Source organism: Lampris incognitus, chromosome 3, assembly GCF_029633865.1.
Source record: "Lampris incognitus isolate fLamInc1 chromosome 3, fLamInc1.hap2, whole genome shotgun sequence".
Taxonomy (NCBI): Eukaryota; Metazoa; Chordata; class Actinopteri; order Lampriformes; family Lampridae; genus Lampris; species Lampris incognitus.
In genome coordinates this window covers 70258286-70277220 of record NC_079213.1, presented here as the reverse complement: position 1 = coordinate 70277220, position 18935 = coordinate 70258286, and the positions used below count along the sequence as shown (strand labels likewise).

Genomic DNA, 18935 nt, shown 5'->3' with positions numbered 1-18935 from the left:
GTCTGCCTGGGTCAGTGTCCCACACAGGAATTGCTGGGCACTCTGCTGGTGCCCTAGGGGGTTGTGGGACATGGCACAGGGGATATCTTAGTCACTTCCTGCTGACGGCCTTGCACATGTTGAGGGGACGACCTTGTGTGCAGCTGAAAGGGGGGGGGGACTATGTGTGTGTGTGTGTGTGTGTGTGTGTGTGTGTGTGTGTGTGTGTGTGTGTGTGTGTGTGTGTGTGTGTGTGTTTCTCTGTGTATGTATGTGTGTTTGTATTTGTTGTGTATCCTTTGCACTAGAAACAGGAAAGATCACTGCAAAAATATTGACATAGCACATTTCACTCTTAACAGTATAAGCTAATGTGTCTGTGCATCTGACAGCCAACTGTCCTGTTGTTCCTCTTTGTTTCTTTGCTGTAGGTTCTGAAGTGGGTGGAGGAAGCAGTGCAGTCATCCAAGGTCCACCTGCTATCCACCGATCATTACAGTGGGGTCAGCAACACCTGGCAGATGCCCTTTGACCCCAGCCTCAAGGAGGTCACTGTGGCCCTCAGTGGTCTGGCACCTGACATCGAGATACGAAACTCACAGGGTACGATCACCCCTTCTAGCGTATGCATCTACAGTTGAAGTTGGCTCGTTTAACTTTATAATCGTTGTTTTCGTCACGTTTGCATGAGCAGCTTCAATATTTAATCATCTGAATCTAACACATAGCCACAAATTCAGAGAATTTTGTTTCAAGCCCTGTAAATCACAGTCATTTGGTCATGCACAGAAAAGAAACACTTGGCTAAGCTACAGCTGGTCTAGACCAGAGCTACATGCCTTGCCCTTGTGGCCCCAAAAGCACCAGTATTAACAAAATGCATGTCAACAAAGAGTTGGCTGCGGCAAAGTTACTTCCACTGGTCGGATTCAGAATGGAGGACGGACACAGTTTTAAGCAGAACAGAGATTTTATTAGTGTGCATTCACACTATTTCTTTGCAGTTCTTTCTTTCTTTATTTTTCTTCTGCCCATTTTTTGACACTTTGTAGCTCCTTCATACTTTTAGCTACTGAAACCATTCAACTGTGGCGGACACTAGGGGCTATGCCTCTCACCCAGCAGGACTGTGAGCTGGGGGCGTGGTTTACGTTCCCGGCCATCGCCGGTGCAGGGTTGTTCCTGCTGCAGTTGATTTTTGGAGTTTAGGAATAAACATCAAACTCGCCTTGGTCTCCTGTGTTTTTCCTCATCCTGCCACATTGGTGACCCCGAATTGAACATGTTTGGAGCAGAAGAGGAGTGTGAATCCACTTCGGCCACGCCGCCCCAACTCTCACAGCCGGCCGTTCTCGCCGCGGCTGTGAAACTCCCAGAGTTCTGGCAGAGCGACCCAGTCTCGTGGTTCCAGCATGTCGAGGCGCTGTTCCACCTGCGTGGAATCTCCGCGGACGACTCCAGATATTATTTGGTCGTCGCTGAGCTGGACCAGCAGTCCACATGCCGGGCCATGCAGCTGTTGCGCGCCCCTCCGCAACACGATAAATACGTCGCCCTCAAACATCTTCTGCTCCGGAGGTACAGCCTATCTACCGCAGAGAGGGCAGATAGAATCCTCTCCCTATCCGGTTTGGGCGACGGGACGGCTGTGGATCTCATGGACAATATGCTATCGCTGCTAGGCTCAGACGAAGGTGGGTTCCTTTTCCCGCACGTTTTCCTGCGCCAGCTCCCGTCTCCTGTGCGCGCGGCTTTGGCTAACTCCCCGTGTCTGGCCGCTGGTGACTGCCGAGGTTTGGCTGAGGAGGCCGATCGGGTCCTGCTGGCTACCAGACGGTTCTCTGTGCAGAGTGTGGCATCGGAGCCTCTGCAGCCGACGTCGGAGGACGCGGACCCGGCAGTGGTGGCTGAAGTGACTGCCCGGAGACGGCGCGGGAGAGGCCTCTGTTTCTTCCACCAGCGGTTCGGCGGCAAAGCGAGGCGCTGCGTCCCTCCGTGCACGTTTGAGGCGGCGGGAAACTCCAGGGCCAGCGCTCAGTAGCAGCTGTGGGCGCTGGCGGACGTAGTGAGCTGCTCTTCATTAAGGACACGATGTCAGGAAGACGGTTTCTGGTGGACTCAGGCTCGCAAAAGAGCCTACTCCCTCCTGCTAAGACAGACAGGTCGGCCGAAGGCGGCGGCCCATAGTTAAGTGCCGTTAACGGTTCGTCCATTGCGACGTTTGGCACAAGGTTGGTGACTGTTTGCTTCCACGGGCGCCATTTTGAGTGGGACTTTGTAGTGCCCGCCATTACTGTTCCTATTATCGGCGCGGGTTTTCTGTGTGCTAATGGTCTGCTGGTTGATGTTGCAAACCGCCGTTTAATTGATGCTGTGTCTTTCGCCACTGTTCCGTGCGAGACAGGGGGAGCCAGGCCGTTAACACACGCTAACTTTTTAGCATTAGGGGATGTTTTTCAGCGTTTGCTGGCGGATTTTCCATCGGTGACTACGCCTGCCTTTTCCACCGCGGTTACTAAACACGGGGTAGAACATTTCATTCCCACTCTGGGACCGCCAGTTTTTGCGCGCGCGCGGCGCCTCGACACGGTAAAATTGGCTATAGCTATGGAGGAGTTCGCTGTTGTAGGGTAATGTTATTTATACACCTGCAAAATTCGCCATCATGGAGCGTCTGGGTATAGTGAGACGTTCCAACAGCCCGTGGGCCTCGCCGCTTCACATGGTGCCCAAGGCGGATAGGTTGTGGCGGCCTTGCGGCGATTTTCGCCGCCTGAACAACGTCACCGCCAATGACCGCTATCCCATTCCACACATACAGGACTTTTCCATACGCCTGGCAGGTACCACTATTTTCTCTAAGGTGGACCTGGTGCGCGGCTATCATCAGCTTCCCGTGCGCGCAGAGGACGTGCCCAAGACCGCAGTGATCACCCCGTTTGGGCTTTTTGAGTTCATGCGCATGCCTTTTGGCTTGAAGGGGGCAGCGCAAACCTTTCAGAGGCTGATGGACTCGGTGTTGCGTGACCTTGCTTTCGTGTTCGTTTATCTCGACGACATATTAGTGGCCAGTCCGTCAGCTGAAGAGCACCTGGCGCACCTGAAACAGGTTTTCCGTCGTCTGGACGAACACGGCCTGATGGTCAACCCGGCCAAGTGTCAGTTTGGACTGCCGGTGATTGATTTCTTGGGTCACCGCATTTCGCCGCAAGGCGCGGTCCCGTTGCCTTCTAAGGTGCAAGCGGTGGCGGAATTACCCCGCCCAGTCTCTGTTAAGGCATTGCAGGAATTCTTGGGCATGGTGAATTTCTATAACCGTTTCCTCCCTCGCGCTGCCCACCTCCTTCAGCCACTTTACGAAGCCCTGCGGCTTAAGAAGGCTAACGACCCTGTCGACTGGACTCCCGAACAGGTCCAGGCCTTTGACGGAGCTAAGTGCGCCCTGGCTAACGCTGCCCTCCTCGCCCATCCCACACCCACGGCGTCCATAGCTTTAACAACCGATGCGTCTGACATAGCCGTGGGGGCTGTGGTTGAACAGCGTGTGGCGAATGCGTGGCAGCCACTCGCATTTTTTAGCCGCAAACTGCGGGATAGCGAGCGCAAGTACAGCGTTTTTGACCGGGAGTTGCTGGCACTGCACCTTGCAACCCGGCATTTCCGCTTCCTGCTGGAGGGTCGCCCATTCACGGCTTATGTGGATCATAAGCCGCTGACTTTTGCCATGTCCAAGGTGACCAAGCCGTGGTCTGCTCGTCAACAGCGCCACCTGGCGGCGATCTCTGAGTTCACAACGGACATTCAGCATGTGGCCGGGAAGTCCAACCCTGTTGCTGATTGTCTGTCGCGTGTGCTTGTGTGTCCTGTGCACCTCGGTGTGGATTTCTCCGCTATGGCTGCCGACCAGCCCAGCGACCCGGACGTCCTTGCCCTTAGGTCAACGCGTACCGGTCTCAAGCTAGAGGACGCTGTGATGCAGGAAGGCAGTCCTGCCCTCCTCTGCGATGTCTCCACCGGCCGTCCCCGCCCCGTTGTTCCAGTGGCCTGGCGCCGTCGAGTTTTCGATTCGATTCACTCCCTCTCGCACCCTGGAGTTCGGGCGTCGGTGAAGTTGGTCGGTTCCAAGTTTGTCTGGCCTGGCCTCCGCAAGGACGTCAAGGGGTGGGCAGCTGCATGTGTAGCGTGCCAGTGCGCTAAGGTCCACCAGAACACTAAATCGCCCCTCGAACCGTTTCCGATCCCGGCCAGACGTTTCGACCACGTGCATGTGGACCTGGTGGGCCCTCTACCTTCTTCACAGGGTTTTACGCACCTGCTCACAATGGTAGATCGGACTACCAGGTGGCCAGAGGCTGTCCCTCTATCCTCCACAACATCTAGTCCATGGGCCAGAGCCCAAAATTTCCTATTTCGGTACACTCAAGGTGGCAAAACTTACTTATAATTTTTGAAAGGATCCATGTCTGTAGATGATATTTTGGTATGATAACCATTCCTGAGTGGCAGCTGTATCACAGTTATCAGCTCATGAAGTTAACCACCCCCTAAAGTAAATTGCATTTTAGACGCTGGTGCATATCCTGGTTTAGCCTCATGGTCAGGACATTTTTCAATGTTCTATAATATTGTCTTTGGTATCATTTTAAAGGGGACCTTCTTAGCTTTCATTCAAGCCCTGTTGTGGATATTTCTCACAAATATAGAGGTCACTTGAGCTCTTCAACCCGTCAATAACACACATCTTTCTGCAATGTTCGCCTAAACTATATACTTTCTTTTAGCCCTGTGGCATCTAGGAATATCAGGGACACAAAACACAAAAACTGGAATACTCACAGGACTGTAAAGATTCAGGAAATGTATAATATACCCATACTATTTCATTGTGTGAGGTGATTGTGAACCTTAAATTAGAAGGGCATTATTACTAAGAAACTAACTAGACCAAAGCCAGTTAGTCCATGGGTCAGACCAGATATCGATATCACTCAAGGTGACACAACTTCACTGGTGCCATTTTATTTGGTACACTAACAGAAGTAAAATAATACATGATAACCTTTCCAAATGAGCAGCTATTTCATTTTTCTTTCAGGAAACCTGTTTCTGTGCCTCTCACGATTGTGTATTTGCCCAGATTTTTACAAATATAGCATTTCAACACCCCTGGTACTGATTAGCCTAGCTTAAACTCTGGGACAGTTCTTAGTTGGCCAACAACCAAGGATAACCAGTACTGTGTACTTCCATTCATTGTGCTAAGCTAGGCTAACGTGCAGCCAGATAGCTTTCTACTAAACACATATAGAGGAAACTGGTATCTATCTTCTTGTCTCACTCTGGAGAAGATTGTAAGCTAATTTCTCATAATGTTAGCATGTTCTTTTAATGTATATGTTAATATGATTAGTTAAAGTGGCTACGAGGAACTTTCATCTTGTGTTGATTTTAGCGGCCTCATGTGGACAAAATACAGCTGTTGCATAGCAACTAGGTAATGTATCTATTTGTGGCTATGTAAGATAAATAATGGTAATATGACGCTGGTGAAGCAAAGTAAACTTTGTTTTAGTAGTGTTCATACACCTAAGTTACATGTATTTGTTTGTATGTGGCAGGTGAAAACTGACTGAATATGGCCACTGGTGAACAAGCAAGTTTTTACCCAATACCAAAGCGCCCACGGGTGGAGTGCATTATCCACTGTTCTGATGATACAGATAAGCTGGTTTCACTACAAAGTGTCGACTCGGAGAACTCTGCTCAGGGCAGCTCAGATACAAAATCATGCACCAGTTTTGAAACTGGCAAAAGACATTCCTGAGGGACAGATTCCAGCAATCTACTACCACAGAAAGTGTCGCAGTATCTTCACTATGAAGCAAATTCTTGATGGCCTCCTTGCAAAAGAAAAGAAAAGTTGTGTCTCTGCTGAAGAGAAACAATCTAAGAGAGTAGCTCGACATGCTCCAAGTACATCTAGAACTTATGATGCAGAGTGCATATTTTGTCAGAAAAACAGCAAATATTCCAAGAGACAGAATACGAGAGAAGTACTGGTGCAGTGTCGAGAACTGTGAGCTGATGCAAAGATCAGGAGTGCAGCCACAAAGAAAAGGGACAGCAGAATCCTTGCCATTGTGAGTAGAGACCTTGTAGCAGCTGAAGGGCACTACCACAGGTCATGCTATAGACTTTACACCAAAGAAGAGGTTTCCAAAGGAGAGGTTGCCAGCAATGAAGATGATGATGCTGCAGCCCAGTATGAAGCTGCTGTGAATAAGGCATACAATGAGCTGTTCCTCTTCATCAGGATGGAGCTTTTTGGCAATCCTCAAGTGATGACAATGACTGATCTCTCTTCTAGACTGGTAGCTTCAATGAACTCCCAAGGCATTGCCCAAGTCAAGGAATCAACCAAGAAGCACATAAGGCGAAACCTGGAGAGTGAGTTTGCTGGAGCCTTGCAGATATTCCCTGATGAGAAAGGAAAATTCCTCCTCTATCCCGATAACTTGTCCATGAGGGAACTTGCCAAAGAAAATCAGTCTCTCAAAAGGGAGCTGCAGACCCTGAAAAGTGTCAGTGCACAAGATGTTATAGCCAAAGCAGCCATCAAATTGAGAGCAGACATTAAAAGTCAAGATGTTCCTCAAACCTGGCCGCCTGAAGTCAAACCAGAAGCAGAATGTCCTACCATTCCAGAGTCGCTCATTATCTTCCTGTACTCTCTACTCACAGGCTGAAATGATCCTGATCATGCATCCCAGAGAGTGCAGTGCCTTCTGCAGTCATTTGGCCATGACATAGTATATGCAGTGACATGTGGAAATACCAAGCCTTCCAAGCACATTGTTCTGCCATTCAGTGTCAAATCGTTGACAGAAAATGTAGAGTTGATAAACATCCTCAACCGACTTGGTCACAGTGTGTCCTATTCACAGATGGAAGAGATCAACACTGCCCTGTGTCTCCAGAAACTCATCATCAGGGAGTGGCATTGCCTTTCCAGCTAACATCCATCCTGGCATATTCACAACTTTAGCCTGGGACAATATCGACCATCTTGAAGAAACTGTCAGTGGTGAGGGGACATCTCACAGAGTCAATGGGATTGCTGTGCAAGCAAAGCCAGTCAACCCACTTCCTGTCCAACCCATGCCCACTGTTCCCAAAACAAAGAAGAGAAGCATTGATGGACCCCCACCAATGTTACCAACTTACAATGCTGGACAACGGGTAGGGCCATCACAAAGCAAAAAGTCAGATGCCGATACTGCAGCCAATACTAAGCTTGCCAGAGAGAAAAACCTTCTTTGGGTCCTAGCACGCATGTCACAACAAGAAGAACAGTCAGTCAGCAGCTGGACAGGCTTCAACATCCTGACTCGAGGAGAGATGACGGTCATCCCCGACAATATAAGCTATCTGCCTACCATCAATGCTCCAGCGACACAAATGTCTACTGTCAACGAGGTGCTTAACCAGTCACTGAGCATCATGCAGTGCTTAGGCCTGAGGAAGATTGTCTGTGTCTTTGACCAAGCCCTGTATGCGAAGGCTGTCGAGATCACATGGAAACACCATGACAAGTTCCATGATATCATCGTTAGGCTTGGGGTATTCCACACCATCTGCACACTGCTGGCAATAATAGGAAAGCGTTTCCAAGATGCTGGACTCAAAGACCTCTGCATTGAGTCTGGCATGATTGCAGAAGGCTCAATTGCTGGTGTTATGGATGGCCGCAAGTACAACAGGGCAGTGCGACTACACAAGCTCCTGTATGAGGCTCTCATGCGACTGACCTTGAATGGTTTCCTGTCCTGGTTGGAAGAAACTCACAGGAATGACATGGTTCACCTGAATGAGACACTGAAGACCATTGACAGCCTTGGGAAAGAAGTCTCACAACATGCTTTGAAGGAGGTCCTCGAGAACAGCTCTTGTACACGCATCATGGATCTATTTGAAGTCTACCATGAGTTCCTTAGAGGTGGAAACGGCAGCCTCTCGAACTTCTGGATGTCCTATTTGGACATGGCTGAAATCTTGTTGGGGCTCATCCGAGCATCCAGAGAGGGAGACTGGATGCTACACTTGGCTAGCATTCGAGCAATGATCCCATGGTGCTTTGCTTATGACAGGATGAATTATGCACGCTACCTCCCCTACTACTACGCCCAGATGTCTGAGCTGCCCATCACACACCCAGATGTGTACACAGAATTCATGGAAGGAGGCTTCTCAGTCCAACTGGGCTCCACCAATCCCTTTGGCCGAATCCCTGTTGACCAAGCTATAGAAGAAACGGTGAACAAAGACACCCAAACAGCTGGAGGGACAAAGGGATTCAGCTTGAAGCCAGGAGCTGTGACCAAATATTATCTCACAGCTGAGTATAGAAGCATGTACCTCAGACAGCTGAGAGACCTGACAGGTCAAGGCAGGTGCAAATGGTCTCATTCCAGATCTACAGAGTCCAAGGATCAAGAGAGACGAAGCAGATGTCCAGTCTCTCATGGACCTTATGGAGAATAACTGGCTCAATCCTATGTCCCCTGATGAGATTGATTTGGTTAGCCTCTCCACTGGCAACATGGCTCCACCTGATGTGACCATAGATCTCTTGAGAGCTCTTGAGAAAGGAGAAGAGGCCTACCAAGCATTCCAGCAAACAAGGTTAGATGCAGACCCATCACCTGTGAAATTCCACGACAAGATGACCAAGCAAAGTCTGAAAACATTCTCCAATGTCAGCACAAAACAAGCTCATGGAAAGAAAGCACAGGATGTGGTTCTGAAGGCAGATAGAAACCTTTTCAGTCACATGATCCTGGTGGCTGAAAGCAGGAAGGTGAATCTGAAGGATGTCCTTGCCTACCCATTGGGCCCACTACCATGGGCACTGGCAAATGCTGATGGGTCCTTACGAAAAACAAACAAGGCTGCACTTGCCAGAGAGCTTGAAAAGAATGTATCTCCTGCAGAAGACATCCCAATCCCATCTACTTCCATCATTGATGGGATGAGCCTGGTCCAAAAAATGAATGGCAACAACAAAACCTTTGCACAGGTGGCAGAGTCAGCCTTGACCCAGGTCCTCCATGAGGGAGCACAGAGTGGGAGGATTGATGTTGTTTTTGATGTCTATCACCAGACTTCGATCAAAGATGCTGAACGACTGAACCGGGGTGGAGACATCACTCTCCAGTACAAGAATCTTGCAGGGGGACACCACGTCAAGCAGTGGAGAAAATTTCTGTGCAGTTCCTCCAACAAGACCAGTCTCATCAAGTTTCTGGTGGAAGAGTGGAAACTCCCACGATACAGAGCTATGCTGCATGGCAAGGTGTTGTACATGACCTGTGAGGAAACCTGCTACAAGTTGACAGAAGATGGGTGTGAGGAAGCAGCAGAACTGCACTCCACACATGAAGAAGCTGACACCCGTCTGCTCCTGCATGCATTGCATGCAGCGAATGCGGGCTCAAAGTCAGTTATCATCACAGCTGAGGACACTGATGTCATGGTGCTTTGTCTTGGCTTCCAGAAGGACATCACCTGTCCCATCTACCAGAAGTGTGGGACTCAGAACCGCACACGGTTTGTCGACATCACCAAACTGGCAAGTTCACTTGGAGACAGCATCTGTGACAGCCTAATTGGCTTACATGCCTTCACAGGCTGCGACACTGTCAGTGAATTCGCTGGTCGAGGGAAGCTGAATGCCCTGAAGATAGTGAGAAAGCACACTTCCTGCCAAGAGACTTTTAGTCAACTGGGACAGACATGGAATGTGAGTGATGAGCTGTTCCAGAAAATTGAGCAGTTCACCTGTCGGATGTATGTTGCTAATAGCAGCACTGCTGAGGTTAACAAACTGCGTTACCAGCTCTTCTGCACCAAAAGGGGAGAGGTTGAGTCCAGCCAGCTGCCACCATGTAGAGACTGTCTCTTTATGCATGTTCAACGAGCCAACTATCAGGCAGCAATATGGAAGTGCTGTCTGCAGGCTAACCCTGTGGTGCCAAGCCCTACTGAGTATGGATGGACAGACGATGAAGGCAAGCTGGCCATTTACTGGATGCGCTCCCCACCTGCACCAGATGTGGTCTTGGAAATGCTAACATGCAAGTGTGTGCATTCATGCAAAATGCCAAGCTGCATGTGCCTGTCAAATGGACTTCCATGCACAGACATGTGCAGGTTACAGACCTGCAGTAACCAAAAACAGCAGGGTGGTCCAGAACTGGACTTTGAACTTGGGGAGTCAGATGATGAGAGAAACGAGCAGTTTGATGAATGACAGTGTGATGATTCTGATGGTATTACTGTGGTAGTAGTCTATTGATGCACAGGATGTTGATTCTGGACTTGGTTACCCAGAGCTTGATAACAATAATGTAACCATATTCACATATACCCATTACCCTACCCATTACCATTACATATACCCACTAATGATATGGGATTACATGTATCATTGACTAAGTATATGTAAATGTCAATGTTGTTTAAAATATTAAAATAGTTCATTACCTCACTATGGTATTCCTTTTTATCATGTATTTTGATTGTGTATTTAAACAAATGTATAGAGACCAGTTTGTGACCTAACTGGCTTTGGTCTAGTTCTCATTTAAGGCTCACAATCACCTCACACAATGAAATAGTATGGGTATATTATACATTTCCTGAATCTTTACAGTCCTGTGAGTATTCCAGTTTTTGTGTTTTGTGTCCCTGATATTCCTAGATGCCACAGGGCTAAAAGAAAGTATATAGTTTAGGCGAAAATTGCAGAAAGATGTGTGTTATTGACGGGTTGAAGAGCTCAAGTGACCTCTATATTTGTGAGAAATATCCACAACAGGGCTTGAATGAAAGCTAAGAAGGTCCCCTTTAAAATGATACCAAAGACAATATTATAGAACATTGAAAAATGTCCTGACCATGAGGCTAAACCAGGATATGCACCAGCGTCTAAAATGCAATTTAGTTTAGCGGGTGGTTAACTTCATGAGCTGATAACTGTGATACAGCTGCCACTCAGGAATGGTTATCATACCAAAATATCATCTACAGACATGGATCCTTTCAAAAATTATAAGTAAGTTTTGCCACCTTGAGTGTACCGAAATATCGTCTGGCCCATGGACTAATCCTCGGATGTTGCACGCGCTTTTCTTTCCTCCTGGGTCGCCCGTTTCGGCACTCCGTCAGATATCACCTCAGACAGGGGCCCCCAGTTGGTGTCAGAGCTCTGGTCGGCACTTGCGCGATCCTTGGGTGTGTAGGTACACCGCACTACCGCGTATCACCCTCAGGCTAACGGGTTGTGTGAATGTTTTCACCGGTCGCTCAAGGCAGCGCTGCGGTCTCGGATGGTAACTGGGTGGATCGTTTTCCTTGGGTTATGCTCGGGTTGCGTTCGGCTCCTAAGGAGGACCTCGACGCGTCACCCGCTGAGTTGGTGCTCGGTCAGCCGCTCCGCGTCCCTGGGGAATTTTTGCCTGGGAGTTCCGCTCCTCGACCCCGTCCGGCCGTTTATCCTTTTTTGTCCGACAGCACTCGGGTTCCAGGCCCCGTTCACCACTGTTTTCCGCGGTAGTTCGTGCCTGCGGAGCTCATGTCGGCTCGTTTTGTTTTTGTACGGCATGATGCTCACCGCTCGCCCCTCCAACCCCCATACGATGGCCCATTTCGGGTTCTTGAGACGGGTCCTAAGGGTTTTGTGCTAGATATGGGTGGGCGTAGGGAGCGTGTCACGCTTGATAGGCTTAAACCGGCACACAGGGTGGCAGGCGAAGTTGTGTTTCCGGCCCAGGTTCCCCGTCGGGGTCGTCCTCCTTCCAGGACCCTGGCAGTGTCTTCACGGGTTCAGCGTTCTGCTTCTCAGCCGGCTTTGGACTGTGTTTCACCTACTGTTTCGGCTGAGGGACGGCGCAGCCGGTATGGCAGGCTGCTTAAGCCTCCAGTGAGACACTAATTTTCTTTCCAGGAGTCCCTTCTGGGTGTTCGGGGGGGGGGGGGGGGGCTGTGTGGCGGACACTAGGGGCTATGCCTCTCACCCAGCAGGACTGTGAGCTGGGGGCGTGGTTTACGTTCCTGGGCATCGCCGGTGCAGGGTTGTTCCTGCTGCAGTTGGTTTTTGGAGTTGAGGAATAAACATCAAACTCGCCTTGGTCTCCTGTGTTTTTCCTCATCCTGCCACACAACTATCAAATGTTCAACTCATTAAGGACATTAGTGCTCCCCTTTCAGATTTTTCATACCTTTTGAACTTTTTGAAATATTCAACTTTTTTCAGCCATTTTTTGAATGGGAGTCAATGGGGGACTTGTGCAACATTTCCACCTCTTTTACTCCTTCATACTTTTAGCCACTGAAACCATCCAGGTATCAAAATGTTCGTCTCTTTAAGCCCATTGAGGCTCACATTTCGGTTTTTGAAATCTTTATACTTTTAGACATATTAAGCTTTTTCTACTTTTTCAAAACAATGGAAATCTATGGGGAAAGGTTGAAACCCTCATCACCTTTGAACTGTATCTCCTTCATTTTTTGAGCTAGAAACCCCATTTAAAGCTTAAACAGTTCAGGACATTCCTATTCAGATTTTTAAAATATTTTATAGTTTTTGAACAATTCAGCTCTAAAGTTTAGCAATTCTGCCATACACTTTGCCTGTTAGAATGTTCAGTCCTATTGTGACATCACATATCAATTTGAAACTCAACTGCCAGCCTAATTACTGTCAACTCTCAACACCTGGTAGATTTGATCAGCTTCTGCCGCTTCTTAACTGCTCTTCCTCCCTCTTCAACCTTCCTACCTACCTACCTACCTACCTACCTTCCTTCCTTCCTTCATACAACCTTCCTACCGTTTTTCCTACCTTCCTACAACCTTACTACCTTTCTTCTTACAACCTTCTTACCTTCCTACAACCTTCTTACACTCCTTCCTACCCTTCCTCTTCATCACTACTCTTCATCTTCATCACTACCCTTCCTCTTCATCGCTACTCTTCATCTTCATCACTACCCTTCCTCTTTATCACTACCCTTCCTCTTCACCACTCCTCATCTTCATCACTACCCCTCCTCTCATTCAACCCCTCCTCTCATTCTACCCCTCCTCCTCTCATTCTACCTCTCCTCTCATTCTACCCCTCCTCTCATAACAAATAAAGACAATTTCTTCTGATGTACTGTAGCTCTTTTTTCTTCTTTTAGAAGAACAATGTTCAGGTCAGGTTTTGCAGTTCAATGACCTAGGCCTACTTGGGGACTCTTTTACCAGCAGGGGTCACATAGTTCAGACTATTCAAACCTTTTCTATACATAAACCATTGCTGCAAATTCTTGCAAGTTTTGTTACAGCCTTGTTGTCTGTGTTTGTAATGGGACTGAGAGCACTTTGAAATCTTTGCACCACTTCCACTTTTTCATACTTTAAACTACAGAAACCATTCAACAATCAAACTATTTATGTATTTAGCACATTATGGCAAATTTTTCAGTTTTTATACCTTTAAAACTTTTAAAATATTCAGCCATTTCACATTTCAGTTTCCAGGTATTTCAGGTAGGCTAGTGACTTTCTGACTTTTCCTATGTATCCATTTTCAGCAATGCTTTTGCGATTTCTTTCAGCATTCACAAGCTTTTTCCGTGGAAAAGCATTTTTCTAGTTTGATATGAAGTCTCCTGATACAAATTCTTTTGCACGCTCCGTACAGCCGGTATGCTTTGCTTCTGGAGCCACCTTGCCTCGCTCTGAGAGCAGCGGCGGCTCCTGCCTCTCTTGCTTACACTCTCGTGTCGTTTCCGTGTGTGTCTGTGTTCCCATGCAATCGTATTGGTCAAGGACCCAGCCTCACTGCAGAATATAAAGTACAGGTTAGTTGTTTGGCACACCTGAGGCTGATCATCAGTCAACCTTGCTATTCCGTTTGCTCTCCCGCGACCCACAACCCCTCTGTCTCCGCTTGCAGACGAGGCTAAACCACACCCCACTATCACATTAGCCTTTCCTTGCTTAAAGTTGAAGACCGATAAAAATTTGCACTCTTTTTAAAAAAAAAAATTCTCTGTATAATAACCCCCAAACTCTCTGAATAACCAATTTACAATCAATACCAACATGCATATTCCAACACGCCTCCAAACCAAGAGCAAATCTAGACAAAAAGTAATGAATAAAGCAATGACAATATGGAGTTCTTTAATTTTACAAAATACTTGGCAACAGAAGATTAAAAAAAAAAACAATCCCAAGTTAAATAACGTAAAAGCTTCATGTCAGTTTCTTCTTTGTCTTGTTCATTTTTGTACCGTTTTAATTCAATGTAATTTTGACCCTGTTTGTCTTCCGGGTGATGTTCATCATAGTGTTGTACAATGTCGTGCATTTACCTTTCGTGACCTTAATCCCGCTCCCCCAGAAGAGGTGAGAAATGTTCATTTGTACTAGGTAAAGCTCCCAAGAAATGGTGTGTAACTGCCTTTGATTCACGTTTGTCCCTCAGGGAAGCTAATAGGGAAGAGTGATGGCCTGACTGAGCTCCTGCACATTCCTAACTCTGCCAAGGTTGTCAACATCAAGGACCCACAGCCTGGGATGTGGTCCATCAAGGTAAACACTTCACCCCTTACCTGGAAATGTCCATAAAACTCAATGATAGGCCTAACAGGGCAACATGCCGGACTGTCATTTCAAATGACTTACAGGGTATAGTTCAATGATATAACCTCAAAAGGCCAGCAAGGACCCACAGCCTGGGATGTGGTCCATCAAAGTAAACACTTCATCCCTTACCTGGAAATGTCCGTAAAACTCAATGATAGGCCTATCAGGGCGACATACTGGACTGTCGTTTCAAATGACTTACAGGGTATAGTTCAATGACATAACCTCAAAATGCCAATCACAGCTCACACCCCCGAAAGGAGCTGGTGATTTTTGGAAGGCTCTTAAGTTGAATTACTGCAGCAATATATCAGGATGTTCAGATACAGTGGCTTTTGCAATCAATTCAAAATGCACGTTATCCTGTGAAAATATCTACCTGCTCACAACAAGAAATGATCAGAAAGACATATTTGAGTAGTGCATTAATGTTATTTCAAGGCCCTTGACAACTTTGCGTCTTTGTCTGTCTTTTTTGGAACTCTTGATGATGCATTCTAAATGGGAGCCTCTGGCACCCCGCTACCAAAGGAATGCAAAATAGGGAACACAGTTGGTTGCCCCGCACTGTCAACACCAGATGCCAGGAAATGACAAGCATTTTTACCTGATTTGTTTTTTGGGCCGGGGTGGCGTCTGCACTCAGTGTAGAACCCTGCTTAATCACTTTCCCTTTCCATCACATTGACGCACACACACACACACACACACACACACACACACACACACACACACACACACACACACACACACACACACACACACACACACACACACACACACACACATAAAACAACACCCTGACTGGCTAACACCGGAGAGAACAATACTGACCACGAAGGATCCCCACAAGGGATCTCCGTTGATAACACCAGAGGGTCAAAGCATCAGCTACTGGTTGATAGAGCAGTCACCCAAGACTCTTAGACCAGACAGACCAACCTGAGCACAGTGTGGATTGACTAAAAGAAAGCCTATGATTCAATGCCTCACACATGGTTACTGGACCATACAAAGCCAACAGGACACTAAAAGCCTTCATCAAGAATTCGATGCGATAATGCAAAACAACACTAGAGGCCAACTCAAAGATATCACACAGGTAACCATCAAATGTGGCATATACCAAGGTGGTGCGCTATCCCCGCTGCTGTTCTGCATAGGCCTGAATCACCTCAGTCAGATCATCACAAAGAGTGGATATGGATACAGGTTCAGAAGTGGAGTTACCTTCAGCCACTTACTATACATGGATGACATCAAGCTGGATGCCAGGAAAGAGCAAGACATTGACTCGCTAATCCACCTCACCAGGATCTACAGCAATGACATCGGGATGTCATTCTGACTGGTCAAAAGTGGTCGAATGATGGCAAAAAGAGGGAATTTGGTGAGGACTGAAGGGGTTGGATTACCAGATGGTAGGATAACAGACATACAGGACAGTCACAAGTACCTGGGTAACCCACAGGCAAATGGAAACCATAAGGAGGCAGCAAGGAGGTCAGTTACAGCCAAATACCTCCAGAGAGTGAGGCAGGTTCTAAGGAGCCAGCTCAGCGGGAAGAATAAAATCCAAGCCATCAACACATATGCCCTACCAGTGATCAGATAGCCAGCTGGAATAATAAGATGGCCAAAGGAGGAGAAGAAGGCCACAGATATCAGGACACGAAAACGCCTCGTAATGCACAGGGGGTTCCACCCAAAGTCCAGCAGCCTGAGCCTGAGACTGTATGATAAGTGAAGAGATGGGGGGCCGAGGATTAGTGAGTGTCAGAGCCACTTTCAAAGATGAAACAAGGAACATCCAGGAGTACATAAGAAAGAGGACCCCCCCAGGACGAACTGCTGAGTGAGGACCTGAAGCGGTAGAAGACAGAGTGGGGAGGAAGAAGAAGAGGAGGTTTCATGGAAGACCAAGCCCCTCCATGGGCTATACCATCAACGGATAGAAGACGTGGCTGATATCGACAAATCCTACCAGTGGCTAGAAAAGGCTGGACTGAAGGACAGCACAGAGGCTCTGGTCATAGCAGCACAAGGACAGGCACTCAGCACCAGATTGTTTGAGGTAGTGGTCTACCACACCAGACAAGACCCAAGATGCATGCTGTGCAAAGACACCCTTGAGACAGTCCAGCACTTCGTAGCAGGGTGTAAAATGCTAGCTGGGAAAGTGTACACTGAAAGGCACAACCAAGTGCTGGGATAGTGTACAGGAATATCCGTACTGAATACAGACTTGAAGTCCCCAAATCCAAATGGGAGACACCATCAAAGGTGGTTGAGAATTGCAGAGCTAAGATCCTGTGGGACTTCAAGTTCCAAACTGACAAGCAGGTGCTAGCTAACCAACCAGACATTGTGGTGGTTGACAAGGAATAGAAGACAGCAGTAGTGATTGATGAAGCAATCCCCAGTGATGGCAACATCAGGAAGGAAGAGCATGAGACGCTAAAGAAATACCAAGGGCTGAAGGAAGAACTAGATTGGATGTGGAAGTTGAAATCCACAGTAGTCCCAGTGGTAATAGGAGCATCAGGGGCTGTGACCCCCCCCCCCCCAAACTGGGAGAGTGGCTCCAGCAGATTCCAGGAACAACATCTGAGGTCTCTGTCCAGAAGAGTGCAGTTCTAGGAACAGCTGAAATACTGTGCAGAACCCTCAAACTCCCAGGCCTCTGGTAGAGGACCTGAGTTTGAGGAGGACACACACCACTTGAAAAAGGGTGAAAGGGAGTTTTTTTTTTAATATGTATATAAAATCAGCCAGGATTGCCACATCTATCACTACTGCTCTCTTCTGCTCCTTGTCAACAACCACTATGTCTGGTTGATTGCCCAGCACACCTGCTCGTCTGTCTGGAATTTGGAAGTCCTACAGGACCTTAAATCTGCTGGCCTCAACCACCTTTGGTGGTGTTTCCCATCTGGATCCAATACTGTGGGCACAGATGTTCCTGTACACTATCCCGGCCATTTGGTTATGCTTGTCAGTGTATGCTGTCCCAGCCTGCACCTTACACTCTGCTACTATGCACTGGACTGTCTCAGGGGCATCTTTACAGAGCCTGCACCTTGGATCCCATCTGCTGTGGTGGACCCCTGCTTCTATGGATCTGATGTTGAGTGCCTGTTCTTGTGCTGCCATGATCGGAGCCTCTGTGCTGTCTCCCAGACCAGACTTTTATCTACTGGTAGGATTTCTTGATATCAGCCACACCCTCTATCTGCCGATGATATATCCCATGGAGGGGCTTGGTCTTACTCATCACCCTCTGTCCTCCGCTGCCTGAGGTGCTCACTGAGCAGTTTGTCCTGGGGGTGGGGGTGGGGGGGGCATTTTTCTGATGTACTCTTGGAAACTCCTTGTTTAATCCTAGATAGTGGCTCTGACGGTCACCGATCCTTGGCACCCTCTTTTTGCTGCTTGTACAGTCTAAGGGTGCTGGACTTGGGGGGGGGGGTCCTCTGTGCATTGTGAGGAGTTTTTGTGCCTTGACATCTGTGGCTTCCATTTCCTTCTGTGGCCAGCTTATTATTCCAGCTGGGTATCTGATGACTGGGAGTCATTGGGCGTGACGAGGAAGGACAGGATTAGGGACAATTATATTAGAGGGACAGCTCAGGTTGGACGTTTTGGAGACAAAGCCAGAGAGGCAAGTTTGAGATGGTTTGGATGTGTGTGTAGGAGAGATGCTGGGTATATTGGGAGAAGGATGCTGAACATGGAGCTGCCAGGGAAGAGGAAAAGGCCAAAAAGGAGGTTTATGGATGTGGTGAGGGAGGACATGCAGGTGGCTGGTGTGACAGAGGAAGATGCAGAGGACAGGAAGAGATGAAAACAGATGATACGCTGTGGTGACCCCTAACGGGGGCAGCTGAAAGTAGTAATGGTAGGTATCAGATGACTGGCAGGGCGTATATGTTGATGGCTTGGATCTTACTCTTACTGGCTTCTCAGGACCTGCCTTACTCTCTGGAGGTATTTGGTTGTGGCTGACCTCCTTGCTTTCTCATCATGGCTCCCATTGGCCTGTGGGATACCCAGGTACACATACAGTGGGGAAAATAAATATTTGACCCCTTGCTGATTTTGTAGGTTTGCCCACTTACAAAGAATACAACAGTCTATAATTTTAATCATATGTACATTTTAACAGTGAGAGACAGAATCCAAAAGAAAATTCCAGAAAATCACATCATATGAATTTATAAAAATTAATAACCACCTCATTTAGAAAAATAAGTATCTGA

The 18935-nt window shown here is 47.7% G+C and overlaps 1 protein-coding gene across 1 annotated transcript in view; it reads left to right on the top strand.

Annotated features, from left to right (window-relative positions):
* Positions 1-18935, top strand: part of hmcn1 (hemicentin 1) — a 208005-nt gene that overhangs the window by 36176 nt on the left and 152894 nt on the right. The window contains 2 exon segments of the mRNA XM_056275570.1: positions 411-582; positions 14516-14622. Coding sequence (XP_056131545.1) covers positions 411-582; positions 14516-14622 — 279 coding nt within the window.